The sequence below is a fragment of the Daldinia caldariorum genome (genome assembly GCF_022478825.1).
Source record: "Daldinia caldariorum strain CBS 122874 unplaced genomic scaffold F4812scaffold_10, whole genome shotgun sequence".
Taxonomy (NCBI): Eukaryota; Fungi; Ascomycota; class Sordariomycetes; order Xylariales; family Hypoxylaceae; genus Daldinia; species Daldinia caldariorum.
This window is the reverse complement of record NW_025953046.1, coordinates 314,631-340,622: the sequence shown is the minus strand read 5'-3', so window position 1 is coordinate 340,622 and position 25,992 is coordinate 314,631. Positions and strand designations below refer to the sequence as shown.

The 25,992-nt window shown below is 47.6% G+C and overlaps 8 protein-coding genes across 8 annotated transcripts; 2 read left to right on the top strand and 6 right to left on the bottom strand.

The window, feature by feature from the left end:
- Nucleotides 1-163: 163 nt before the first annotated feature.
- F4812DRAFT_431149 (PLC-like phosphodiesterase) lies at nt 164-2,299 on the bottom strand. Its single transcript, XM_047934409.1, has one exon. It carries the CDS (start codon nt 1,640-1,642, stop codon nt 479-481), a length of 1,164 nt encoding a protein of 387 aa, XP_047789401.1. The 5' UTR covers nt 1,643-2,299; the 3' UTR covers nt 164-478.
- A 706-nt stretch (nt 2,300-3,005) lies between these two features.
- F4812DRAFT_431148 (uncharacterized protein) lies at nt 3,006-5,109 on the bottom strand. The gene is made up of 3 exons (XM_047934408.1): nt 4,856-5,109; nt 3,448-4,758; nt 3,006-3,380 (listed from the first exon to the last, which is right to left on the bottom strand). The coding sequence occupies exons 1-3, from the start codon at nt 4,877-4,879 to the stop codon at nt 3,279-3,281; spliced, it is 1,437 nt and encodes a 478-aa protein (XP_047789400.1). The 5' UTR covers nt 4,880-5,109; the 3' UTR covers nt 3,006-3,278.
- A 500-nt stretch (nt 5,110-5,609) lies between these two features.
- Nucleotides 5,610-6,277, bottom strand: F4812DRAFT_459931 (uncharacterized protein; the record flags this gene model as incomplete). Its single annotated transcript, XM_047937631.1, has 2 exons — nt 5,610-5,875; nt 5,974-6,277. 2 exons carry the CDS (start codon nt 6,275-6,277, stop codon nt 5,610-5,612), a joined length of 570 nt encoding a protein of 189 aa, XP_047789399.1.
- Nucleotides 6,278-7,195: 918 nt separating this feature from the next.
- F4812DRAFT_451425 (Aldo/keto reductase) lies at nt 7,196-8,359 on the bottom strand (the record flags this gene model as incomplete). The annotated part of the gene is made up of 2 exons (XM_047936206.1): nt 7,196-8,116; nt 8,192-8,359. The coding sequence occupies 2 exons, from the start codon at nt 8,357-8,359 to the stop codon at nt 7,196-7,198; spliced, it is 1,089 nt and encodes a 362-aa protein (XP_047789398.1).
- A 1,925-nt stretch (nt 8,360-10,284) lies between these two features.
- On the bottom strand, nt 10,285-14,508 carry F4812DRAFT_451424 (RNA dependent RNA polymerase-domain-containing protein; the record flags this gene model as incomplete). The annotated part of the gene is made up of 4 exons (XM_047936205.1): nt 10,285-12,191; nt 12,243-12,392; nt 12,448-13,221; nt 13,269-14,508. The coding sequence occupies 4 exons, from the start codon at nt 14,506-14,508 to the stop codon at nt 10,285-10,287; spliced, it is 4,071 nt and encodes a 1,356-aa protein (XP_047789397.1).
- An 892-nt stretch (nt 14,509-15,400) lies between these two features.
- On the top strand, nt 15,401-18,967 carry F4812DRAFT_431126 (fungal-specific transcription factor domain-containing protein). The gene is made up of 10 exons (XM_047934407.1): nt 15,401-15,876; nt 16,039-16,060; nt 16,144-16,367; nt 16,425-16,659; nt 16,741-17,028; nt 17,087-17,284; nt 17,335-17,382; nt 17,437-18,312; nt 18,364-18,473; nt 18,529-18,967. The coding sequence occupies exons 1-10, from the start codon at nt 15,780-15,782 to the stop codon at nt 18,621-18,623; spliced, it is 2,193 nt and encodes a 730-aa protein (XP_047789396.1). The 5' UTR covers nt 15,401-15,779; the 3' UTR covers nt 18,624-18,967.
- F4812DRAFT_48376 (amidase) lies at nt 18,947-21,272 on the bottom strand. The gene is made up of 4 exons (XM_047939130.1): nt 21,254-21,272; nt 19,495-21,194; nt 19,251-19,394; nt 18,947-19,186 (listed from the first exon to the last, which is right to left on the bottom strand). Exons 2-4 carry the CDS (start codon nt 20,840-20,842, stop codon nt 19,074-19,076), a joined length of 1,605 nt encoding a protein of 534 aa, XP_047789395.1. The 5' UTR covers nt 20,843-21,194; nt 21,254-21,272; the 3' UTR covers nt 18,947-19,073.
- Nucleotides 21,273-21,984: 712 nt separating this feature from the next.
- F4812DRAFT_459926 (MFS general substrate transporter) lies at nt 21,985-23,791 on the top strand (the record flags this gene model as incomplete). The annotated part of the gene is made up of 4 exons (XM_047937630.1): nt 21,985-22,131; nt 22,289-22,759; nt 22,885-23,565; nt 23,642-23,791. The coding sequence occupies 4 exons, from the start codon at nt 21,985-21,987 to the stop codon at nt 23,789-23,791; spliced, it is 1,449 nt and encodes a 482-aa protein (XP_047789394.1).
- Nucleotides 23,792-25,992: the final 2,201 nt, after the last annotated feature.

The following is a 25,992-nucleotide window of genomic DNA, read 5'->3' as shown; positions in this document are numbered from 1 at the left end:
GCCCCCCCCCCCCCCCCCCCCCCCCCCCCCCCCCCCCCCCCCCCCCCCCCCCCCCCCCCCCCCCCCCCCCCCGCCATTAGATTAGGTGCCTACTGTAATTCACCCTTCCAAGGTAAATTTCATCACACTTCTACATAACAAAAACAAAATTTGGAAATCAAGTCAGGTACAGTACCAATCGGGGTATATCATAGCCTATATATAAAGGTACCTATCCAAACCTAGGTAGGTATATACCAGCAGATCCTCTGCTCTAGAATAATTCGTTCTTAGTGTAAAGAGCATTCTAAGAATGATTTTGGCTACACATCCCATGCCTATTCAAATCTATATGATAGTGCTTGATTGCCTGGCCTATGCTCCAGATGCTAACCTTTTATACCTTCCCCTCAAAAAAAAGCAATGAAACGCCACCGCTATGCAGTAAAACAGTTATAAAAGTCGGCTATATCTATTCTGTAATATCCAAATCGAATCATCAGATGAGCAATAAGGCGGCTGCTAAGAAAGCAACCAGGGCTTCGGCACCAAGTCCAAGGTCGTGGTGTTTCGAACTAGCAGCAGCTGTCGCAACAGTTACCTTCATACCGGCGTCGGATCGACCAACAGCGGTGATACCATTCAGGTTATCCGCTGTTTCTATCGCCGGACCTTCGTTAAAGAAGTCGACCAGTACGAACACGGGCTTAATACCCCATTCCTGGTTACAGGTCTGAGCGTGAAGACCCAAGTTGCCTGTGGTGGAGGTAGACGGACTGTTCGTGACTGTGATGTTGTCCGAGTTAGGAACCATGATCGAAGCGCCTAGCAAGTTGTACGCAAAGTGGTTCATGAGAGGCAGCATCCCGGCCTGGATAGCGGTGCCGGCCGAGCTCTGAGAGGATGGGCGGTCTAGAGAACAGTTGAAGCCCGAGAGGGATGTTACCTCGTACGGCGTCTCGAAGACATGGTCAAACTCGGATAGCAAGTACGGGTACTGGCTATCCTCTGTGATAGATGCGATAAAAGTCACTAGTCGCTTGTTCGCACTAATCATTTCCTGCAATGTCGGCCATGTGTCACCCGACGGCGTATACCCGTATGTGTCGATACCCGAGCCGCTGAAGACTGATCCAAAGTTGGCTGCGCTCTTGCCGTCGGAGTTGACAATTAAAAGGGTCACCACTTCATTAGGATGAGTGTCCATCCACGACTTGATGGATCCTAACCAAGTCTGAAGCGTTCCAGCGTCGAGTAAACTGCAAGACGTGTGGCATAGTTCGATAGCACCGTTCAGATCGTGAACTTGAGCTTGCAATAATCGGATCCCTGCGTCCAGTGCAACAGTCGCGTTGAAATATTGATTGCCAGCTATCGAGTCACTCGTGCTTGCGTCTCGGAGAAAGGCGGAGTCGTGAGCACCCATATGGGTGATATCGCTATACGAACGGCTGCATAGATCGGGAGAGTTGTTGCAAGCGGTCGTCGAAGAAGAGACAGACGCAGACGCCGTCGAGCTCGGGGTTACTGAAGCGAAAGAAGAGGCCGACGAATAGACCGAACCCCCGTATTCACCCCTATAACTGCCATCCTGCGGCAGCGAGTGAACCGTTGCCGTCAAGGCCGCGGTGACAGTGAATAATGTTGATAACGAAGGAAACATGTTGTCTTAGATAGGTCCAATATAAATAAGGAAAAGAGGTCTTCGAATACTATATTACTGTTCTAATGATATACACGAGGTATGAACTGAACAGACGACGAAAGAATATGAAAGGAAAAAAAGATAAAGAAGTACCTAACCTAGACCTACCGGAAAGGAGGCAACGGGGAATAAGTATTATCTCGAGTACGAACTAAAGTTTAACGTTACCTAGCCAGGAGGTGTTAGGGGGGTGTGGGCGAGAAGAGCCTCGCACGAAACCCAACCATCACAAATAAAACAGTATATTGTACCATCATTACAGGCCTTGTCTGCAGTCTGCATCAGACTGATCAGACAACGAGAAGGCAATGCTTCGTAGATCGGCTGTGAATTGGCTCGTGTTTTGTGGGGTTGGCAAGCTTGCGGTCGGTAACCGAACTGCGCCTCCACGGGGGGACGCACGACCACGAGGGGCCGTTGACTTGCCCGGCTTCTTTTGCGTCGTCAGCTTCTTTCAGACTTGAAACGTACCAAGACCCACCGGCATAGCTTGAATTTGTAGCAAGCCGGAAATGTTGGCCAGTTTTGGATTCGGCCGCAGCCACAGAGCTTTTGCTTCCTTACATCTCTCTGGATGGAGGTTGTAAAGAAAAGAATTAAAAAAAAAGTGTGGTGTACATAGTAGGAGATAAAAATAATAATAATAAAATAAAATTTGAACGTTGGTCTGTAACTTCCAGATTGATATGCGGTGTAACTACCTATATGCAGTTAATATAGATTGTATCACCTTAGTACCTATGAGTTGTACTTACCTAACATAAAAAAAAAACCCTGCTACTTACATACATTACGTAGTTGTACCTGGACCCCCCCTGTCCTATTTTTATCTTTTTCCTTTCCCTTTTCCTTTCCCTGGTAGATGCATGTTCTATCGAAATTTCCCATTGGACCAATTTTGGATTTTTCAGGGCTCCCAATCATCCGGGACCGTTAAAACCACGCAAGCCCTCAGCCCCCAGATACCTAGGTACCTACCTAAATGTATGTTGCCGCTCAAGTACAGTTTATATCGTCTGATCGTACGTAATAACAGTCACTCTTCAGGCTGTCGTGCTTCTTCTTTTTTTCTTTCCTTTTTAATGTCTTATCCAAGCCGTTGAAGATAAACTACCTCCAAGGTAACCCTCCTCTACAACTTGAGCTGCTAAATATTCAAGGACAAGCTCTGAGTGGGTGTCAATCATTGCTAAACCACTGGACCAGATATCCTTTCAGTAGGGTTAACCCAGTAATGAAAAGTAATGAAAAGTGTGCCAAACATTGACCAAAACTCCCCCCAATCTAAGTCTCAAATAAAACTCAAAGGGGGGTTATTAAATCATATGCAATATCATTATATTGTCCTTACGAGATCAAGGGAGGCGAACAATAGCCAACACGATACCTAAAATACCTTGATTAAACTAAAGTGGTATCCCTAATTAGTCCCCCTCCCCCGTATTGTTACTGTTACAGTCGCCCGAATAATCACGGAGACGGAGACGTCAATACTTGCAAGTTTTGCCTTGGGTTCTAGTTATCATGTCTTCGTGCTTTTCGTCATCACAAGATCCCTCTCTTTGCCAAGCTGTAGCTAAGGCGATACGATTACCTACTCCGGATCGGCCGCTTGTTCTTCCATCTCCTTCAGATGTCTCTGTCCCGCCTCCGTAGTGGCGTCTATTATTTCTTCCTCTACGCTCAAGATTCCAGCCTGTGTTATTGTCAGCAAGGTATCACACATATGCTTTGGTAGTAGGTCTTTAAAAGAGATATCTTACTTCACTCAAAAGAGAAACGATATTCTCGGCATCTTCCACCTTCAACTTGCCTAACACTTCGTTCACCTTGTCCAAACTACCCGATTCCAAGGCTTTTTGCATTTCCGGGGAGAACCCTTCGAAGATCTCGCGGCCCCTCTTCTCAGCCTCGTCCTCTCCCTTTTCGGAGGGGATCCTAATCTTGATTTCGGTGCCCGGCTCCACAGCGTGTAATTGGATCTGTTCCACTCCTTCTCCAGAACCGCCTTCAGCTTCTCGCTGGGCGGCAATTGCAGCCGCACGGTTCTTGATTCTATAGTATGTATCTTGTACATCCTTATAGAAAACATCCTGAGCTTGGTGACCTTTGGTAGTGATACGCTTGAAGAAGAGCGAGACACCATCCTTGCCTAATGCGCGGCAATACTGTAATAGGAGAGCCTGGTGAACGCACTGTCGTGCGAAGTCATCCTTCCCTTCCAGTTGCGCGTCGAATGCCATAATCAGGATACCGTCCGTTTCCTTCTCGGATAGGATGTGCGGATGTGTGCTAATAAAGGCGTGGCTTTCTCGATAGTCGGATGCCTCGATTTTCGCAAACTTTTGGGCATCGGGCGAAGCCGTGACTTCCTTGTCGTCGTCATCTTCATCTTCTCCTTCTGTTGAATTGGACTCTCCTGGTTTAGACAGCGAGAAGTTGGGGTTAAGAAGCTCCACTTTGGTGTCGTCAGCTTTCTTCTCTCCATGTGCAGACGGTGCCGACTTGTTGATATGTGAACTATCGAATCCCGTGTGGATGCTATCGCTTGTAATCTTGCGACTTTCTTCCTTCTCTAATTCAGCCAACTTGGTTAATAGCTGTTGCTGTAAGTCCTGGACCTTGTTAAGATGTACGCCGATCTCGTCCACCATGGCATTGTAACGGTTCTCGGGTTTCTTCTCGTCTAGCTCCTTGTTGACCTGGTCTAGCAGAGTCGCCATCATTTTAGTATATGTGGGTGGCTGTTCTTCTTGGGCGTGGACCCCTTCAGGTCGAGCAGGCGGCTTGTCGTCCTCTGGTCTGCCAGCTGATTCCATGACAGCTTGGAAAGCGACCTCGGCAGGGTTCCGGGTCTCTGCTTCGGCAGCATGAGCCTTCAAGGCATTGAGAAGGCTTGTTATTCTCTTTAACAGGCCATCGTTCACTTGTCGTTCGTATTTCAAAGTTTCGATCTGGAGCTTACGCTGCTGTCGCTCCATGTGAATTTGGTTTTGCTTGGCGCGAATGAAGGAACGCTTGTCGACATTTGGATGAACCTCGATGTCGGAGTCATCGCTAAGCTCCAGAGCATCCTAAGAGAAAGGGAGATACGTGTTAGTTTTAGTCGCATTCTAAAGTTTTCCCGTATGAGAAACAAAACACGATAGCTATATGACGATTGTTACTCACCCACTTGCTATAATCTACAGGCATCTTGACGAAAAGGTACAGGTTGGATGTAACTACTACTTAAAAGTATTTTAAGGTAGTTTTCAGGGTTGTAATATTCAGGTATTCGGAAAATATGGGCTTAGACAGATAACAGATAATTCCGAGTTGTAAAGTTGTAAAGCTGTAAAGTTGTAAAGTAGAAGCTCTGCGTCTCTGCGTAGAGCTGTCCCCTTTCTGCTTTCCGCTTGCTTGTAAAAGGTGGAATTATTTACCCCGCGATTAAGGGGGGTTTATCGTTATCGAGAATGTTCTTGTAACCTCCATCTGCTGTTTCATCCACTCAGCCCACCGTTTACCTAACCATGTGCATGCATTGTACCTATGTACCTACACTCAGGTACCTACGTACCTTACTCCAACTGAGGAGAAGGTTCCAATGCCAACAGTCCACTTACATTAGGTACTTAGGTACTTAGTAAAGGAGCTCCATCGACTTCACTTACAACAATGCATTTATTTACTCTCTCAATGCCACAAAAAAAAAAAAAAAAAAAAAAAAGACGAAAGAGAAATACTATTCGGAAGGACGACATTAACATTTGTCACCATTACCAGGTAATTAATTAATCAATATCATTACGTATCATATTTCTTTTTAATAGAGTGCTAGCTCTATCCCCCCCCCCTATATTGGTGAACAGTGAAGCATCCAGTTCCAGCTAGAATGTACAGTTATTTCTCCCAGAGGACTTCTTGAAGTTCCACGGCCCCTTTAAGAGTTGTTGTAGCTACCAATGTACGACAAAAGGTCAAAGGTCCCCTCAACCAAATCCTCCGGGACCGCCGACACGAAAACCCGCCCGTTCTCGATCACCCCGCCCGTGCCCGTGGTGATCTTGCAGAACTCCATGCGGTAGGCGTCGGTCTCGTAGAAACGCAGAAGCGCGACGTGCTTGGGCTTCTCGCACTTCCAACACATCCCTTTCACCTCGTTGCCTTCTGCCGGAATCAACGACGGGTATCGGCCCCACATCATGACTGGTAAGAGACGTCTCAAGTTAGCAAAGCAGTTACTATCACGTACGAAGGGAAGGAGGTTTTTAAACTTGGAGAAAAACTTTAGGTTAGATACCTACCTTTCCAGCCTGTGATGGAGGCGGGGATTAGGGTTAGGTTGGGATCCGTCAGGCGACACGCGCGCATCAAGGTCTTCTCGGCTTGGAGCGAGCCGTAGAAGAAGAAGTAAAACGGCTCGAACGTCAGACTGGGATGGCCAATTACAGACTTGTTGATATAGCTTCCCCCTCCGGTAAGCTTCCGCGCCAGCTCTGCGAGCTCGGAGCCGGTCGCGTTGGTACGGAAGCCGCAGAGCTTTACGAACTCCGCATTGCTAATGCCAGGGACCACAGTTTTCTCACTGCTCGATTCTGTGGAAGTCATGATGGGAGAATTCGCTGTATCTTGTGTTTTTTTGCTGTGAAGTTTGTAGGAATAGGGGCTCCGTTAAAAATGTAATGTAGAATGTTTCGTAAATTGTCAAGGTTGCTGAACATGTACCGCTATTCATGGTACTTAAGTCTTAGAACATATAATAGCTTATATAGACAGCGCAATGGAAACTATGGTCAAGAAAAGAAGCATCTTAGGCAATGAGTTTGTTTGCCACATAAAGGGGGGGAAGCAAAGTGCTCGTTCTTGCATGTATGTTTATTACGTCCCCCTGAAACTTCCTAAGGCAAAGAAAACAGCAAAGCAGAGAGCTTTTAACCGGTCTTTGTCAACATCAGCTGCTAGTGCTATGTTTTGAACACTGCGTCAGATACTCAGGGGATACTCAATATTGCATTTGGTAGCAAAACAAAAGAGTATTTTTCCTATAGAAAACCACTGAAACACAATATCATTGACGCCGTATTACTCCTAGTTTAGGACATGCATACGACCAATTTTACCGCCTAGGATAGAGAAACAATTCATAACAGGATCGCCATCCTATATAATAGAATAACTTGTCTTAACACGCAAATCCATATTGGATATTTTAAGTACGAAGATCTGCCTGTTACGGAGAAAAGGGGCGAAACAGAAAACTTACGAAAATAAGCTTGATAGATACCGTCAAGACATCTAAGCAAACATAAAATGAAATATTACATGGATATATAGATTGCCGGTCAAAACTGAACTGTAGACCTATAGACATGTGTACCTAACCTAAGGTAAATCACCTTTATGTATATTACTACCATTTTTTCGTAGTCTAAGCTGTATGAGTTCGACCAGCGCTCAACGCACAAGTTTTCCACAGCGAGCGCTGATGCTGACGTATAAGGTACCTAGGTATGTAACATATAAGCCCTAAGAGTGGCCAGAAATCTGCTTAGGCTGGTACAGCTCCTCCAAGTACTTCTCTTCCTCATCTGTAAGGACCTTGCCCCTAGCCTCGAGGGCCTCGTCGAGCCTAGCCACGCTCGAGAAGCCGATGATGGGGCTGGTGACTCTCTTGTTGATCCAGGCGAGGGCGACGTGGGACATCTTCCACCCCTTCTTGTCGGCGGTCTCCTGGACGCGCTTGATGATCGTCAGGTCCGGCTCGACGGTGCCGTGGGAGCCGGGGGACGTGTCCTTCTCGATCTTGCTGCGCTCGGTAGAGCCGAAGTCGGCCGGGGGGCGGGCGAGGTGGCCGCGGCACAGGGGGGCCCAGGGGATCAGGCCGACGCCGGTGTCGTTGCAGAAGCGGATCATCTCGCGCTCCTCCTCGCGGTACAGCAGGTTGTAGTGGTTCTGCATGGAGACGAACTTGGTCCAGCCGTTGCGCTCGGCCGCGAACTGCATCCGCGCGAAGTTCACGGCCCACATGGAGCTCGCCCCGATGTAGCGCACTTTCCCGGACTGCACCAGGTCGTGCAGCGCCTTCATCGTCTCCTCGATCGGCGTCTCCGGGTCGAACCGGTGGATCTGCAGCAGGTCGATGTACTCCGTGTCCAGCCGCTTCAGTGACGCGTTCACCGCGTTGAAGATGGCCGCCCGCGACAGCCCGCACTGGTTCACGTAGTCCTTGGCATTGTTGACGGCTTTCCCGTGGACGAAGTGACGCACGTCGGGGGTCTCGCCAACAGCCCAGAAGCACTTGGTCGCGATGATGAGCTTCTCTCGCGGAATATTGTATTTCTTAATGGCTTTCCCGACGATAATTTCACTGACGCCTTGAGAATAGACGTTTGCCGTATCCCACGTATTCAAACCCCGATCGTAAGCGGCCTTGAGTAGAGGCAGGGCCTATCACATTGAGGTATGTTAGCGGATTCAAGACTATAATAGTTAGGTGAAAATCATCCGTCTTATTTTACTGACTTCTGCTTCCTCAATGGCCCACGTTTGCGCTTTGGCATCACCGAAACTCATGCACCCGAATACGGGTACCGAGATCTTTAGACCACTATTGCCGAGTCGACGGTATTCGACTTTGGTGTTGTCTAGTGACTCCTTTAATGATTGAGGAAGAGTAGTAGTAGTAGACATGGTGAATACGATCAAGGCTCGAGGCGTTGTAATTAGTTGAAACGTTTATCAAAGAATGTTGAGAGACAAACGGCGTTCGACTGTCTTTATTACCCGGATTTAAGGAGCGTATACGTCTTCTACGAGATCAAATGTTACCTTGCCCCCCCATTCTGGCTGAACTCCAAATCGCCCCCGCAACGTACTAACCAGAAATGTTGTCCCTCTGCATCGCATAAAAGCTGTAAGATAGAAGTTATCACCAATCTCTTGAGAACATCAGGTTTTGAATTGACGCACCTAATTGTCTATGACATTTACAGTTAGTTCTGACCCCATATCTTTCGGATATCATATACTTACTGTTGATCACATCCTTTGCTAAATTCACCGGCATAAGATACCTACCAGGCCTATTGGATTATTGGATTTATCGCGGATCTACCGAAGTTGCGCAAAGATCGACCGTGTTATTGTTATACGGGTTTTTATATCCCTGAATGTCTATCAGCATTTGGACACCCTCGAATACATCGAATACATGTTGATACATATAACACTATGCATATACAAGTATAGTATATACTTACAATCGACTGACAGCATCCCGTGATGTTGTACACAAATAAGTTGCATTCCCAGATCGGATCCGTTGCGCCCATCTGATGCGCCGAGACGCCTGGACAATATATTAATACCTCCGCTGTTGTTTCATAGTTTCTTTCTAGGAATGACGGCGTTGCGCAATATCAGCTCACAATTTGTTCCCACTTGCCCGTCGATGTGCATGCAGCACTTGGGAGCATATCCCCACTCCTCTCGTGTATGGCAGCTAAAAATCCCTTGCGACGCCGCCAATTGGGAGAAGAGCGCGGTAGTGAGTAGTGTTGCCCCGGATTTGCAATACATATTTGCGGTTATTCTTATTCTTATTCTTTGGCTTTGGCTTGGGCTTGGGCTTAAACTTGAAAGCCGATGTACAGGATTAATATTAAGATAATATGTAGAATTGTCTAATAACTGAATTGGTGTGATGAATATCCAAATAGCATCACCTACGAGAACCTCAGCTTATATTTATACTCACCATCTACCGTCAATAAACCGGAGCAGCGCCACCTCAACGGGTGCAGTTAGTTGTTGTTTCCTGCCCTGCATTAGGGACGCAGTTCGCCCTACGCCTACGGGGTGACGGCCTTGTGATCCCCCACACCTACAATCCAGACATCTGATGAGTGGTAAGGTACCTTAGTATGTAGATGTGATACGAGGTTCTAAGTCGAAGTACGAAGTCCTGAAGATTTGCGGTGGCCCAATGGTCATCGAGATAGGATCGCATTAGAACCCACCCCTTCGATGCTGACAGTAAGCTACGAACCATATGGTTGGATCATGATATGCCATGACAGCATGGTTGCCGAACCGAAGATCCTTCCTGCGTACTCTTGCTAACTGCATCTACCAATTATGATAAAGTGGTTCACGTTGTGAACGATTGTCACGTACCCCCCACCAATGGGAATGGTTTCTCCATCTTGAGAAACCGGAGAGAGCACGCCTAAAATGCCTTGAAAAGCAGCTGGGGAAGATAAAATAAGCCACTCACTTTACCTAGCGATGATATAGTTGTATATACGAGATTTCGCATATACGGCGCCGCCCAACAGAGCTGCCATGTCTAAAACATGCACACTTACTGGTTATCCTACGAATACTACCTAGGTATGTAGGTAATAGATAATAGCACAAAATGACCAAGTAGTTCATGCCTAACTGTTAGCAAATTGCTAACGTCAAATCCAAATAACATAAATGAGTAAATTCAACCGAACGGTATCATTCATTCATTCATTCATAGAACGTAACGAAACCAACGTCCAAAAAAGAATCGGGATGATGATGATAATCCATAAACTGGTGGTGTTGCCCGTAGTCGACGGATTTTCTTAGACCTCTCCGTCTGATAGGGACGTGGCCGTTTCTTCGTCGATTGCTTCGCTCTCGACTAAGTTACGCCCTTCACTCCTAGCCGCCAGGACTCGCGCATACCTGTTGTCAGGCCGTGAGCCTGCGTACATGCCGGGGGTCATGAGAACAGGCGGAGCACCTGCTTCCTGGCTGCTGTACGTAGCCTTCAGATATGCTAGTTGTTTGCCAGCTATATACCAGACAAATTTCGGATATTTGTTGTAGTACATCCCAAAGGCAAAGGATGCCTTCAATAAGTCCCAGCTTGAAAGGCCAACCTTGGCTTGGTCCTCTTGAAGTAGCAGAGATTTGACTGTATCTGACTTTACCTCGTCTGTTGGCTTGATTTCCTGCCATTTGTCATAGAGGCTAGTAAGCTTAGCATCCCATTCGCCACGACGATTCGGCCATTCTTGGGCAACAACATCAATATCCTTCCTAAGCTTTTCTAAAACCCTTTCCCAAGTCAATTTTTTTACGGCCTCTTTACGTTCAGTAAATGGCCTTTGGAACTTTTCGTAGTATTGATAATACCTTACAAGGTCCTTGTCATAAAGTTCTGCTTGATTAAGGGACTCCTGAAAAGTTTTTAGCTCCTCCTCAACTATGGGCTGCCCGACACCGAATTTCACAAAGTCGATTATGTGAGTTGGCTTGCCTTGAAGACTCCAACTATTCTTTTTGTATTGAGGATCTGGTGGATCAAACCTGCTTATTCGTTTGCGTAGTCGAGCCCAGTCCTGGTCCGTAAAAATGATACCCTGTTTGGCCCGATCGACTAAATTGCTGATCAATGTACTTAGGAGGATTGCTGATTCGTCTTGCACTGAATTTCGTGTATAGCATAACTTCTCCTTGTAGTTAGTGCACATACCAAGTAGATTCTGTTGTAGGTTGAATTTAAAGGCCCTTAAAAGGAACTTCGAAGTAATGTCGCTGGCTCCAGCAAGGTCGCGATAAGTCAGAGTCTCCTTGCGTATGACGCCTTGTTGGAACAGATCTGGGGCGTCGGGCATGTCTGCGTTGTGGAAGTTGTTCACAATTGTTGGCTCCCAACATACCCAGGCAGTGTCGCCGTCGTAATCACCACCAGACAGCTTCTCAGCCAGGGGTATGTTACCCTTTGTTGAAAAAATGATGACATCCTTCAACGACCCCAGTTCGGGTTTAAAGACTGCTTTTACTCTTTGGATATCGCTGGGATAATGCGCAGGTGTACGAGCAACTAATACGTCTATTCCATGGAGGAAGGTTTCGGAAAATCCGGAGTGTTCATCGGTAAACTTGGAAGAGAATCCAAGGTGTACTTCATCCTCCTCTAAAATCCCGAGGAAGTCGACAACCATATAGGCATAGGTAGAACGTCCGACCCTCACATGAAGCCGCTCCTTAAGTTCCTGGCATTTTTCTACTCGCAAGTTCCAAGCAATTTCGCTCAGAAATTGCAATTTAGTGGGGTCGAACCCGCTATCTAGAAGAAAGGCCATTATGTCCTCACGACTATTCGGAAGGCCAGCTGTGAATGGCACCTGACAATGCTTTGTACGCTCCATTCGGCGACTTGTCGGGGAGTTCTCATAAACCCATAGCCTGAATTGAGTAGGATCTTGCATAGCGGCCTTTTGGGCGTCGAGATCTCTTTTAAGGCTGTCTTTCATGAAGTTCCCAACTTGAATCTTCATTTGAGTTGCATTGATGGCTCGGTCTTCAAGAATAGGTAGGAGTTGAAGATTAAGACTCGCAGATTTAATCTCCCTAGATTCGCTGAGGACTTCGAATGTACGATGGTCATCTTCAATGTAGTCGCAATTCCATTTACGTTGGGAGGGTCTTGTTTCTATCCATATTGTGTCACTAGTGTCAGTAGTATCTCGAATCCAAAACCCTTTCGCACTACCGAACCGACCCTAAAACCCTACCGATACGTCTTGCAAACCCATCATATCACGTATAGCTCGTGCGAGGCCATAGGACATGCGGGCAATACCGTCATTCATGACTTTGTTGATAGGGGACAGAATATCCTCAGGTTGGTGTCGAATCTGCTCGGGCCGGAGAACGACAGTTGGGTGTGTACGACTTAGGCCTAAACGCTCTTAACAAAGTGTCCATGGAAATTTGTGAGAGTTAATTAACTATACCTAGCGTAATACGTTGAAAAAGTTTCAGTACCGGCTGGGTCTGATTGTTAGGCACTTGTAAAAGCCAATCAATAAGCTCCCCTCGGCTCATCCGCGTATGCATATCCACAGGTTCGCCCTTTGGCGAACAAGATGCCCCTGTTGCTGGGCGGCGGAAGTCGTTGCCATCTTCAGCAAAGAGGTATATCCGTTCTTGGTGTACTGTCTTAGACTGAGGTCCCGGAGCGTTCTCATTGCTAATTTTCTTAGGCAAGGCCTCTTTAAGAAAAAATGCAGTCCATACACGACCAAGAAGTACATGCGGTCCATCGATTAGCCAGCGCTGAATGCTTTCTATGGCGGACTCGCCGAACCTTCTAACATCCTGGGAACTCAACGACGGTATCACAAGTTCGAGAAAGCGGTCTGATCCAAATCTACGACTTAAGCGATGAGGTAGATCCAACTTCAAAGGGTTGAGCTTGAGAAGAAATGGTGGTCCATTCTTTGACGGGTTCGCTGTGAGTGACGCCGTAAGCACAACTACTTGGTCTCTGGTAGCAAATTCATCATTCAGGGCTGCTTTCCAAGCTTCGGGTCGGGTTTTTTCAGGAAAGGACTTTCCCTGGAATACAGGCAAAGCTCGAAGCCTTGCCCATAGTGTCCTTTGGTCGGTCCACGAGGGATCATATTCAATGCGTAGGTCTTCCATCCGTACTTGGCAGTGAAGGGCAATTCGGAGAATTTCCCAGCGAACCACGAACGGGCTGCGATCATAATGATCAGGAAGATGAGCTGGCAATGTTTAACTATGATCCTATTTTGAGAGCGGCAATACTTACCCCAGACATCATGAAGTCGATGCTCAAATCCTTGACTATTTCCATATACCTCACGTGGTGGCGCACTAGTTAATTTTTCACCTTCGGGAGAGAGCGGGGGAGAAACTGTTGGAGATGCCGGACGTTGAATAGCCGGAAGCGGATCAGTAGGACGCATATGAGACGGGGGAGAAGGAGTAGCAGGGCGCGTGGTTTCCTGCTCCGAATAGTCGAAGTCGGAGTATGTCGATGATCCGTTTTTTAGAAACTCCCTCATGTTCTGTTGAAGAAGTTCGTGACGGTCGAATGAGATTTGTAGGGCTCTTTCCGTACCAGAAGATGGTGCAAAAGAATCCGAATCAGATCCGATTGCTAGTGACGGTGGGAAAGGATAAGGTTTTATGCTCTCCGGATTGCTCGCCATCACAGTGGTTTGCGTCTGTTGAGATACTAGAAGGGGTTGGTTGTCGTCATGATCTGAAAATACTCGCGATGCAAATGTTGATTTGCTGGTATTTGGTGTGATTTCCGCCTTATATGGATCCCCATTTCGACTTAATCTTGAGAGATTCGGTGCCTGTATCGACGATAGTTGGCTAGGAGCAGGACTAGCTGTAAGTACGCGGCCCCTATCGAGAGTAGAAAGTACACTAGGTGGCCGTTCGTCATCAGGATCACACTCTGTGTCGATATCCGAGGGCACACTCCTATTCCTTTTAGGGGAAGGGCTTCCTCGCCATCCATCAGAGTAACGCTTAGAGCGTTGATCTCTTGCGGAAGATAAAGGCTCATCATAAACTTGATAAGAAACTGAGGTCACAACGGAAGAACGGCGGGAGACATTTACGGAGCCAATATCCTCGAGAATAGCCTTCAGCAGCGTGAGCAGTTCACAGCGCTCAGGCTCAGAGGTTGCTCGAGGGAGCTGGCTGGGGAAAGGAGTAACTCCAGGTTCTGCCCGTGGTTTCTTTATCCATTTGCTGTAAATGGCTTTTGCCCCCTGGGCAAACAAGTCTTGTATGAGCTCATGCTTCCCCTTGAAGTATTGGACTTTCAAAAGCTCATAATATTGTAATTCCGGATAATAGGGTAAGGATCGCTTCTTGTGCGGTGATAAGTCTGGAGGAGACCGCCTGAGATTGAGGTTATACGTGTTAGAAAACTCGAGAAACCAGATATCGAACTCGGCAATGTTGAGTCGTGGTTTTGTTGGTGTAACTGGATATGTAGAATTTGGATCAAGCCGGGGTTGTGGAGCCATATCACTGCATATACAGCGTTATGACTCGGCAAACCGAATAGATGGGATAATCTGCTGACAGGATGGTGCCGCGGGATGTAACTTAAACGCTAAAGTCAAAGGGCTAGTAGGTTATATTAGCTCTTAGACCAATCATTGCCGTCACCATCTCACCATCTCACAACCTTGCGTACGTACAACACACACACTTGACGGTAGCGAAGAAGGCACAGGCAAGCCAGAGAAGCCAGAGAAGCCAGAGAAGCAGGGAGACCGTCAGTAATCCTTACCAAATGCCGAATCTCCACTGCGGAGGATAGCTTCATGTATAGCAGCAGACTTAAACTCAGTTCAATTGGATGTCGACAACGCCGACTTTGTTCAAGTGTGGGGAAGCTAACGGTAAAGGAGAGTCAAACGCATTCAATCAATCTATTGGCAGAGAAAAAAAAAACCCCAAATCGTGATAACGAATGTGTTAGTTGTGTCTCATTAGCGACGCCAAAAAGAGAAAAATCAGAAACCAAAATACGAGATAGGTTTAGGGAAGGTTGGGGAAAGCTTCGGGGTGCACGATTTTGGTGTTGCTTAAGACAGTTCAGGTAAAAAAGAAAAAAATCCCTTGTCGAAACGAAGAAGTGAGCTTGGGGGAGTCGAGATCTTAGAAGGTGCGGAATGGCCCGAGCTCTACAGGTGGATACCCAACTAAACCTAATTTGTATGTACTTCCAGCCTAAGGGCGGGGTAGGTAGTGGTGGGGTCTCAGCCCTTTTCCCGTACATAGTAAGGTCCCATGAATGACAGCTGCGACGGGCTGCAACAGATGGAACGACACTCGGAAAGTTCGGAGTGTTCAAAAAAGGCTTGGCAGACTAAGCCATTTTTTCCTCAAATTCTCAAATCGCAAAAGATTATTCTAACGACTTTTGCCCCGCTTTGCCCACTCTGTCAAAACAACGGTCCAGAGGATCTTCGGTCTTCGGTATTTCTTTTTTCTTATCTTATTGTTCCTTTGACTTTTCTGATCACCATCGCGTGTAAGACTAGCTACCTGTAGCCGTATCTCTTCAATTATTCCGCGCTAAACACTCATCCCTGATTTATCTCTATTCGTTTATTGGTAGCCTTGTCGTATTTCTTTTCTTTTTCCCTTTTTTTTCTGGGGACGCGAGGCGCAAGGCTCCGAGACCAGACCCAAATCAAAGCCCGAATTTCCCAAATCCACGTCTCAAGTCTAGTTCAAGCCTTTGTGTGGCGGGGTCTACCTCATTAGACAATCGGAATCATCGCTCATGTCATCAGATCAAGACATCAATCAGGTCCCTATACAGGACCTGACCCCGGAACAAGCCAGTCACATCATCCACTCTCACCGCAAAGTACGATATGGTATGTTAGAGCGAGTCCGCGCTTCCAGTTGTTTTACTGCATCGAGCTATGCCAGTAGAGCCTATAGCTACCAACAGAACCTATATTTTACCTACCCGTTATATGTTATAGTTATACCTATATATATAGTCACATCACATTAGCTTACACTCCCTTTTCTAGGTACGGCTTGTTGGCCATGCAGGTGTGTCGCGACTTAATAAATCATTCAATCATGATTCTATCGTATCTAAGGTAGACATCTAAACTAAGTATATCTAACTATAGGCAACGAAAGGTGAAATGTGACAACAAGCAACCTTGTGAAAATTGTGTCAAGAGAGAGCACCCACAGTTATGTTCTTATAAACCTAATCGCTCAGGCGCCTCCAAGCAGGCTTCTGTATCAGCCGAGAGTAGCCAGGGGAGGAAAAGACCGCATTCCCCTGTCGATAGTATCAACAATGACCAGAGCAGTGATCATCAACAGGAGGGTTGGGCTCAAGCTATAGGTGTGCTCTATCAAATATCCAAGGCATCCCCATGCGCTGACTGGCATGTATCGAAAGACGAACCTGAGCCTGTAGAGATGGCACGCTACGTCGGCCAAAATAGTATTCCTGCGTTATTGCGAGATCAGCCATCCCCAATAGATACGAAAGATGGGATTGACATTCGTCGTGACATGCGCCCCATCCTTGGGCTCGACAACTCCGCGCCCTTCCCGCTAATGTCCTTGAAACATCTTGATCGACTGACACAAGATATATTCTCCGAGCTTCCTTCCGATCGAGAAGTGATGATGTGAGTAGCTGCACCAAGCCACAGGCCAAATCGCTAATCGCTACTCGTCTTCGAGAGCGCTATGCTAACACTGTACAATAGACTTTTTAGAGCCTACAAAGAGATCACGCACCCATTTTGGGGATTTGTCATCGATATCGACGACCTGGAATCGCAAATCATGATCTATCTCGAAGAGAGGGCTAAGAATGCTAGGGAACATAGCAAGTCAACCCGACGTGTCTCCGCATCATGGCTAGCTATCCTTTTCTCTGTAATGGCCGTTGGTTCTCAGTACCGTGACTCACCATACCATATTCGGACCCGAGATGCCCAGAGATACGTTCAGATATCGTTCCACTTCCTCAGGCTTGGGAACTTTCTATTACGGTAGGTTCAAAGTCAGTCATACAAATCTTGCCCCATCTAATAATAATCTCTATCGTAGACCCAACCTAGATTCTATCCAAGCGCTACTGTTGACTGGGTTCTGTCTTCTAAACGACATGAAAGCCGAGGCTTCGTGGGCTTTAATCGGCATGACATGTCGGTTAGCGCAGTCACTTGGTCTTCACCGCGCTGTAACACAAGACGAAACCAGTTCAGTCGAGTTGTCGCAAAAGACATATGCAAGGAGGAAGTTATGGTAAGAATAACCCAGGCGCTCGTTAAGCCTAAGCCACTAATATAATATAGGTGGACTTGTGTGTGGCATGATACATTGACATCATTGTCTTTTGACCGGTAATCAACCCAACCCGCTCTCGTCTTAACTACGTCAGCTTATATGTACTGCAGTCCTAACATGACCAACATTCAATGTTGTTCGATACCGTTGTCGCCCAGTTCTAACACAGAGGGGTTGTCGTACCTTGAAGCGATGTACACTTTATGCCAATTAATCTCACAACAACTCAACCCAGATGCTACTGCCGACTACTCATATGAAACGATTCTTGAAAATTGTCGAGCTGTTGAATCCATTCGAGAGCGAGTTTACCCCCAGTTACGCAGTAAGGAAGCTTGCAAGAGTGTGGTTGATAAATTGCAACACTATGCTATACGTTTACACACTGCTTTCGTGGTATCCGTGTGCTGTCGTCCCGCTCTCCGTCGAGATTGTACTGGGCTAGCGGCTGCTGAGAAGAAAGCTTTGGCCGACAAGTGCAAGGATAATTTAACCGAGACCGTACGGATGTTTCTATCGATGCACCAGCTATCTTTTATCCCTACTCGAAGTTGGGCATTCACTTACCACGGACTTTCTTCTGCCGTGCTCCTCGGCATACTATGTGAGACAAAGCAAGATCCCGAAGTCCGTCGACTCCAAGGGGATCTGATATCAGCGCTATCAGCCGCAGCAGCTAAGGAGCAGACAAGTCCTACCCCAGAGCATATTCCTAAGATTGATAGAGACATTGAATTATCAGGTCCCCTCTCTCGAGCCTTAACTGCGTTAAAGAACATATACGACTATGGATCTCTGCACGGAGCATCCGGAATCAAGAGCGAAAGCGCGTCTGGGGCTCGCACACCGACTGGAGCTGTGATCCCCCAGGGAATGCAAAATCTCAACCAACAATTCCGTTTGCAGCCTGGATTCGATAGACACCAAGACGCCGCTCTCGCTATGGCAGAACTACAGAATGGGAACAATGTTCCAGATTTCTCGACGTAGGTTAACAATTACTCCTGGTAAGCAAGGTGCTAACTGATAACGAGTAGGACTATGTCGTACCAACCATCAATACAGCAACAAGTTGGAATGCCAGACTTGAACCAACTAGATCCTACAACTCTGGCACCTATGGAACTTTATGATTCAATATTTTGGGGTAAGTAATAGAATCAGTTTCCCCTCTTTATAGTTTACCTAATTACCCTCTGCAGAATCACCAGATCCCTTTTATACAGGAGCAGATATGAATTTCGACTTCCTCCCACAAGCTCCTCCCGGCCAATCGCAACAACAGTTCTACTTTTAGGGTTATATGGTAAGTCAGAACGACTGAAAGTTGGATGACCAAAGGATTTAGGTGTTAATATCATATACTGTTTATACTCTCCCATGTCGATGACGTTAGCTCTCGAACATAGGATTCTGGTTCGCAGGAGTTTGTTTTGACCAGGGCTTAGCGAGGAAACTCTACTGGTGTCTATTGGAGTTTGTTGGAGTATCATGACCAGGATCGTCGAATATTACCTGTGTCTTTTTATCTATAACTATGTTTAGTTATTATATAACCTTGGGTATTCTTACGTATCGTATCTACCTTAGGCAGGTATCTATGACTAGTATTCAATCTATCACCAGATATAACTTCAACAGTTGCCATTTATGCAAATAATATTACCCAGGTAGTTTACCTTATATTTACTATGTGATTGATACTATATATGTTTCGGGATAGGCAACTTTTTGTTTGATCTCGCGTTTATGACAATACATCCAACACAACCTTGCACATCTCTACACACTTTTCTTCTTCTAATCTCTGTGCTACTAGCTGCAGGCTTACGGGCATCCCGTGCACCACCTCGGGGTTATCTGTTAAACGGTTAAACATATGAACTCCTGAAAGCTGGGTCAAGATACCAAGGTTAATACTTACATTCGTCTTGCGTGACCTTATCATAATCTGAAAGTGGCTTATATGTGTTGTCAACCGCGACATCGATGGATTTATCGGCTGTAATCGCCGTAGGAAAAGATATACAAGAATAATCCAATACGTTGTAGACACCGGTGTAGCCAACTAGGTAAATGGTAAGCTTACCTGCATCAACACCCGAATGGAAGCAGACAGCTAGTCGTTCCTTATTGGGGGGGAGGGGGCGGGGGCTTGGAGAAAATACCATATCTGAACTTGCCGTTTTCAACGCCACTATACGGCGTCGTGGGACACAGGATCACATCGATACCTGCGCTCCGCCATCGGTCGAGGTACCGCTTCTGATACTCTTGGCGCTTGAGAAGCAAACCCCAGTACTCGAACACGCCCAGCTCTTGCGCCGAGGCGTACATCGCCATCTCGGGTCGCACCGGCTCGCCCGTCCGCTCTATCTCCCGCTTGATTGCCTTAGCGCCATCCGCGAGGAACAGGCTGCTCATCAGCTTCAAACCGGCCGCCTGGTCCTCCGGCGACCACTCTACCATCTCGTGCCCGGCCGCCTGGAGCTTCGCGACAACGTGCCGCAGCGCCCGCGTCACCGGCGGCGTGGGCAGCACCACGCCGTCGTGCCACATGACGCCGATCTTCAGCTTCGGCGGCAGCGGCACGGCGCGCCAGGGGATGGGCACGCACCGCGGGTCCAGGTGCCAGGGCTCGGCGCCGACGACGACCCGGGAGTACAGCTCGAGATCGGCGAGGGTGCGCGTCAGCGGGCCGTTGACGGACTGCACGGCCTCCTGGCCCGGCATGCCGGACCTGCAGCGCAGCGTCGGGAACCGCCCGAAGCTCGGCCGCAGTGTGAAGATGCCCGCGCAGGCGGCGGGGATGCGCAACGAGCCGCCGATGTCGGTTCCGACGCCCAGCGGGCTCCCCTTAAAGGCGACGAGCGCGCTCTCGCCCCCGGAGCTGCCGCCGCTTGTCAGTCTGCGGTTGCGCGGGTTGACGGTGCGCCCGAACACGTTGTTCACGGACTCGGCGATCATCATGGCCGTCGGCACGTTCGTCTTGACGTAGAAGACGGCGCCGGCTTCGCGCAGTATGTCCGCCATCACGGCGTCGTACGTCGCCGGGTCGCCGATATGCGACGCGAAGCCGACGGTGGCGTCTAGGCCCACGAGGTTGAAGTTGTCCTTGAGCGAGACGGGGAGTCCGTGCAGAGGACCGATCGGCTTGCCCGTCCGCGCGAGGTGTTCGTCCAATTTCTTAGCCGTCGAGAGCGCGCGCTCGAAGCACGTCTCCGAGAGACAGTTGACCAGCTGATGAGCCGCGGCGGCGCGCTTGCAGAAAGCCCTCGTGACGGCCTCGGATTTCAACTCTCCGGACGCGAGCTTCGGCAGAAGCTCCGCAGCCGTCTGGTTCGTGATGGCCAGCTCTTCGGCCGTGAACCATCCGGAGGCCTCGGGAAAGCCGGTGACGTCGTCCTGGTCGGCGGGTGGTAGGAGATGGCTTGGGATGTGCCATTCCTGGGGAATCGAGTCCGCCAACTCCTGGCGCTTCTTGGCGGCGAGCTCTTCCCAGTTTCCTTTTGACATCTTTACTGGTATGATTTTGTAAGTGCTATAATGTCCCTCTTCTAGCCTTGTTTAGTCTAAAGACAGATGATGTTAATTGCTAGAAGGTGGCATTGCTCTAAACGCAACATAGTTCACTATATAAAAGGTAAGCCAGTCAGAATTCGAGTAATCGCCGAAAAGCGAAGCTTTGATGAGGGGTTCACTTGCTAGGTAGGTTATAATACAACGCTGAGTTGTATATCGCATCCTTCAAGACTAACTATTCCGTAATAGTTAATACGAATATAAGAAAGGGTAATCTTCAACTTCGGACGCATCCGATATCGTGTGATATTGCATCTTATCTCCGCCGGGGGAATCTTTCATCTCGCTTATAAATAAGACTTCCATTCAACAACAACGACGGAAAAGGGCAAGACAATGACCGACGTCTATCGTAGCCGAGGCATGTATTACGTATACCACGTATAACCACATTTTCCACGTTAAGGCGAAGAGGGGTTCCAAGATACTATCTTCTTTCAAACCTGGACTTTCTGACTTTCTGACTTTTGGACCTGTTGGGACCTTTTGGATCTTTTCGCCCCCACCCCCCTGTTGACCAACCCTTTTTGTCTTTGATCGGACCCCTTGAAGCTTCTCTGTTCCTGTGACCTAGTTAGTATCGGATCTCCCTTATCTCGAGCTTCCCCGCAAATCCCAGCATCATGGATCTAACGGGCCCTTTTTAGCTTGCCGACACTACCTGTTTTTAGTCTCTGTCCGAGCTGGATTAATATTAGCTCCTGATCTAAAATCTCTCCAGAGAGTCCAGAAAAATCTATTCGGCAAAGCACATCAAATCGCCCAGATAAAACCCCCAAGATCCAAGATAACTTATCATCCACGTAAGCGCGCTGTCGCTCGCTCGATCAGGCTTGGTACGCAAATTTATAATAACATGGCGGTCGCTGCTTATAATTATTGCGACGTAACGTGGACGGTAGCGTGAAGAGTGAAAGTGAGAATGAGAGTGGAAGCGGAAGCGAAAAAAACAAAACAAAATAAAATAATAATATCCTTGTGTAACTGTAAATTTCGCAGTTCCGTCCAACTCCGTAAACCCTTTCATTTTTATCTTTTCTTATCGGACTGGGGAAAATTAATCAATGACCGAAAAAATGGCGACGGCGACGGCGACGATACCGACGATATCGAAGCTACGAGAGTATTTCCACACCGAATATCAGCCCGGAGAGCGGAAGCTCGTGCAGAAGATTGATTTCTTCATCTTGACATTTTGCTGCTTGAGTTATTTTACCAATTATGTATGTATTTTCAACGATCGCTTTGCTTTTCCTTTTCCTTTCCTAACACTTCGCCGCATGCGCATATCAATACACCTCATCCCTACATTGTTCCATGTTAGACAGACCGAATCTTAAGTGATAGGAATATCTGGCTAATGAATAAATGCAATTACAGTTAGATCGGTCTAACCTCAGCAATGCCTACGTCTCGGGCATGAAGGAGGATCTAGGCTTCGTCGGCGACCAGCTGAACCAGATCAACACGTGCTTCACGGTCGGCTACGTGATCGGGCAGATCCCTGCGAACCTGTCGCTGCACTACGTGAAGCCGCGGTACTTCTTCCCCGCCTGCATGCTCGTGTGGGCGTGCCTGACCATGGTCACGGCCTCGGTGCGCAACCCGCAGGGCATCATGGCCATCCGCTTCTTCCAGGGCATCGCCGAGGCCACCACCTTCGTCGGCACCCACTACATCCTCGGCTCCTGGTATACGGAGCGCGAGCTGGGCAAGCGCTCGGGCATATTCACCGCGTCCGGACTCGCCGGAACTATGATCGGCGGGTTCATCCAGACGGGTATTCATTCTAGTCTAGACGGTACAAATGGTCTCCGTGGCTGGCGCTGGTTGTTCATCATGGACGGAATAGTAAGTGTTGCGCCCTTTTATTAGCGCTTCATTTCTCTCTAGACTATTTCGGTATACTACGTGTTTGGGTATTGAAGAGATTGAAAACTGCCAGTAGGTATGCAAGATATTAATATGTCTTCCAGATCACGTTGCCAGTTGCGCTCTATGGCTTTCTCTTCTTCCCAGACACGCCTTCGACAACTGGGGCTTTCTACCTTACGGAATCCGAGAAAGCTCTAGCCGTATCTCGCGTACCGCCGGTCGAAGAACGATCACCGGTGTCCTGGACCTTCTTTAAGAATGCCTTCTCGTCTTGGTTATTCTGGGGCTTTGTCGTGCTATGGATCATTGCGGGCGAGACCGAGTCTTTCAGCTCGAACGCTCTGCTGGCTTTGTATATGAAAAGCCACCCGACGAACAAGTACTCCATCCCCCAGCTGAACAACTACCCTACTGGCGTGCCCGCCGTTGGCATAGTATCGACTCTGTTCTGGGCGACGCTGACGGATTACCTCAACGGCAAGCGTTACCTTGTCGGCTATTTCATCGGCATCACGGGCGTGGCTACTTCTGCAATGATCCTGGCCGCTTCTAAGGATCCGACGAACCCGACATCTACCGCTGTAGTGTTCGGAGCTTATTACTGGGCGGGCACCGTGTATGCTTGCCAGGCTACCTTCTTCGCGTGGGCTAACGATGCTCTCCGCTACGATGAACACATGTTCCGAGCTGTGGTGTTGGCGGGTATGAATTTAGGGAGTAACGCCGTGAACGCCTGGTGGAGCATCGTCTTCTACGGAGCGTCGATGGCGCCGTGGTTTAGTGTAAGTTCCCAATACCTGCTATTTACGTTTCCCGCAAACTGTGAACCAGAATATGTCACGGCTAACGCTGCGGTAGAGGGGCATGTGGGCTATGATTGCCGTATCTATCTTGTTAGCGATTTGGACTGCCATATTGTCTTACACGACAGCTAAACATGAGAGGATGAGAAAAGCGGAACTTGGACAATCCGGTTCTGGTGGTAGAAAGCCTACCGAATACGCATGATAATTACGGCCGTTGTAATTTCGGGGGAATATTTTCCAGGAGCAACTTCGCCTATCTAATTTTGTCCAGCTTTTAGACACTACCTACGTGTATAAAGCCCATATCTCGCTTCATGACACTCATATGGGAGCACAATATTCCGCACGGATATAGACATGCATAATGGTCCGCTATTACACTACATGTGTTAGGTTTAGTGATATCTTAGGGCTTGATAGGTAAGCTATCGAAGCTGTCAGCTCCTTTAAGCAAACCCGAGACCGTGAGCCACACAATATATACATTACCCAGGTAGGCGAGCTTCATCGCAGCGTATTCAGGTTGACCATGATCCGATGAATATGTTGATACATAAAACCAGAGAGGCGCTCTGCAGTTGCGAAGTAACGGGGGACGAGAAGGAACTACTTGGTAGTGCACAGGTTCCCAACTTGCCGCTGAGTGACCTCATGTCCAAAATAAGGGGCAAATTCGAGGATCGTAAAAGAAGGGATATATCTCGGCTAGGTATATCGGGGATCTCGATCGACATGCTTTATCTCATGATTCGAATCGTGGCTAACTGGCATCGGAACGGGCTGCTGTGTATATTTGAACCCTCTCTATTTCCCAAGTTGCCACAAACGACCGTCACGAACCCGAATTTAAACCCCAAGATAATAATGCTTGATTTTCTTCTGCTCCAATTTGTCCACATGTATCCCAATACTAGGCGAGGGCCTCGGCAATACTGTTGTTAGACGGGCTCGGTATCGTTGCTCAGCGTCGTTAGGCGACGCGGGGAGCTTAATTCGGCACTCCCACGACGCATCGCAACTTGATGGGATAGATAGGCAAGTCGTAACCCTGATACAAAATATCCTTGTGTAGACTAATGAGTCAGTGCATCCCAACTCTTTCTCTGGCCGATAAACATTATATGCGGCGACCCTTATGATATAAGATTGGTCGTTCTAAGTCGTTGGAGTGGTATCATACTAGGTTTGCTCGTTGTGCAAATCGCGAACCGCCGTAAGCATCATACAAGAAACCTGAACGAGAAGGGGTTCCGAGAAGACTCTGGATTGGTCGTTTCGGATTTCGATGAAGATCGTGGATAAACACGTCCATTGGAAGGTTAGAGTAGTAGCAGAGAAACCTGAGAGTGGGTTATGAACGAGATAAGTATTTATGAATTAGCGGCTTTTACGTATATCTTTGGGGTCCTAGATTCAGTGAAAAAAAAAAAAAAAAAAAAAGAAAAGAAAAAGGACCGCGCCCGGGGGAATATAGCCCCCAAGCTCATGGAATTATACAATAGAAACCCCCCATCCGCCCGATAAAGCCCTAGAACTTCTGAGCCTGGATTCGATGATGTGTCTTTCTGACGCGGGTTGATCTCCGCAACCATAAGACAGCGCTAAGTGGTGGAAGTTAACTGTAGTTACAAGCGATTTTGTCATATTGAGGCGGAAGAAGGAAGATTTTTTTTTTCTTCCTTCTACTATATAAGTATCTGTAGTATAGGTATATTGGCATGTAGGAAGTTAAGCCTGAGTATGTTTGCCGCAAGAACCAGGGGTCCGCTTTACGCCCCCTGAATTTACACAGCAAAGAGTGCATATTATTAGCGGGATACTCAACTAAATGCCGACGAACTGTGGCAAACACATTACAATTACATCTATGATGGAATCACCTCATAGACACCAGCTATTATGCATGCCGGATTTTGGTCTTTGGTTCAAGTGTGTCATGCGACTTATCCAGATAAAAAAACCATCGAGGTCCTTTTGCCACCATCTACTTATATGCATTTATGCCTGAGGCTGATTTATGCATGACGGCACCTTAATGCGCTACCGAGATTACCTACATCGAAGGTACTTTACGATGACACCTTTAATGCATAGAGGTAAGGTACCTGCATGTAGGTAAGGTTTTGATAAATACATACCTATGGTAGAGCTACCTTAGGTTCATGAACATCTGACAAGATTTTCTTACACTTGAAACTTTTCCCCAAATATCCCCATTTTCATATACACGGCAAACGTAAAGCCACATCAGGGGAGATGCGGTCTTTTCAGGTAGTACTTATGAAGAACTGCCTAGTACCTATTACATTCATTACCTTAGGTAGGTACATATACATTAGGTTAGGTACCTGTACCTATTATAACAAACAAGAGAAGACTATGCTAATATACTAATTTTGCTGC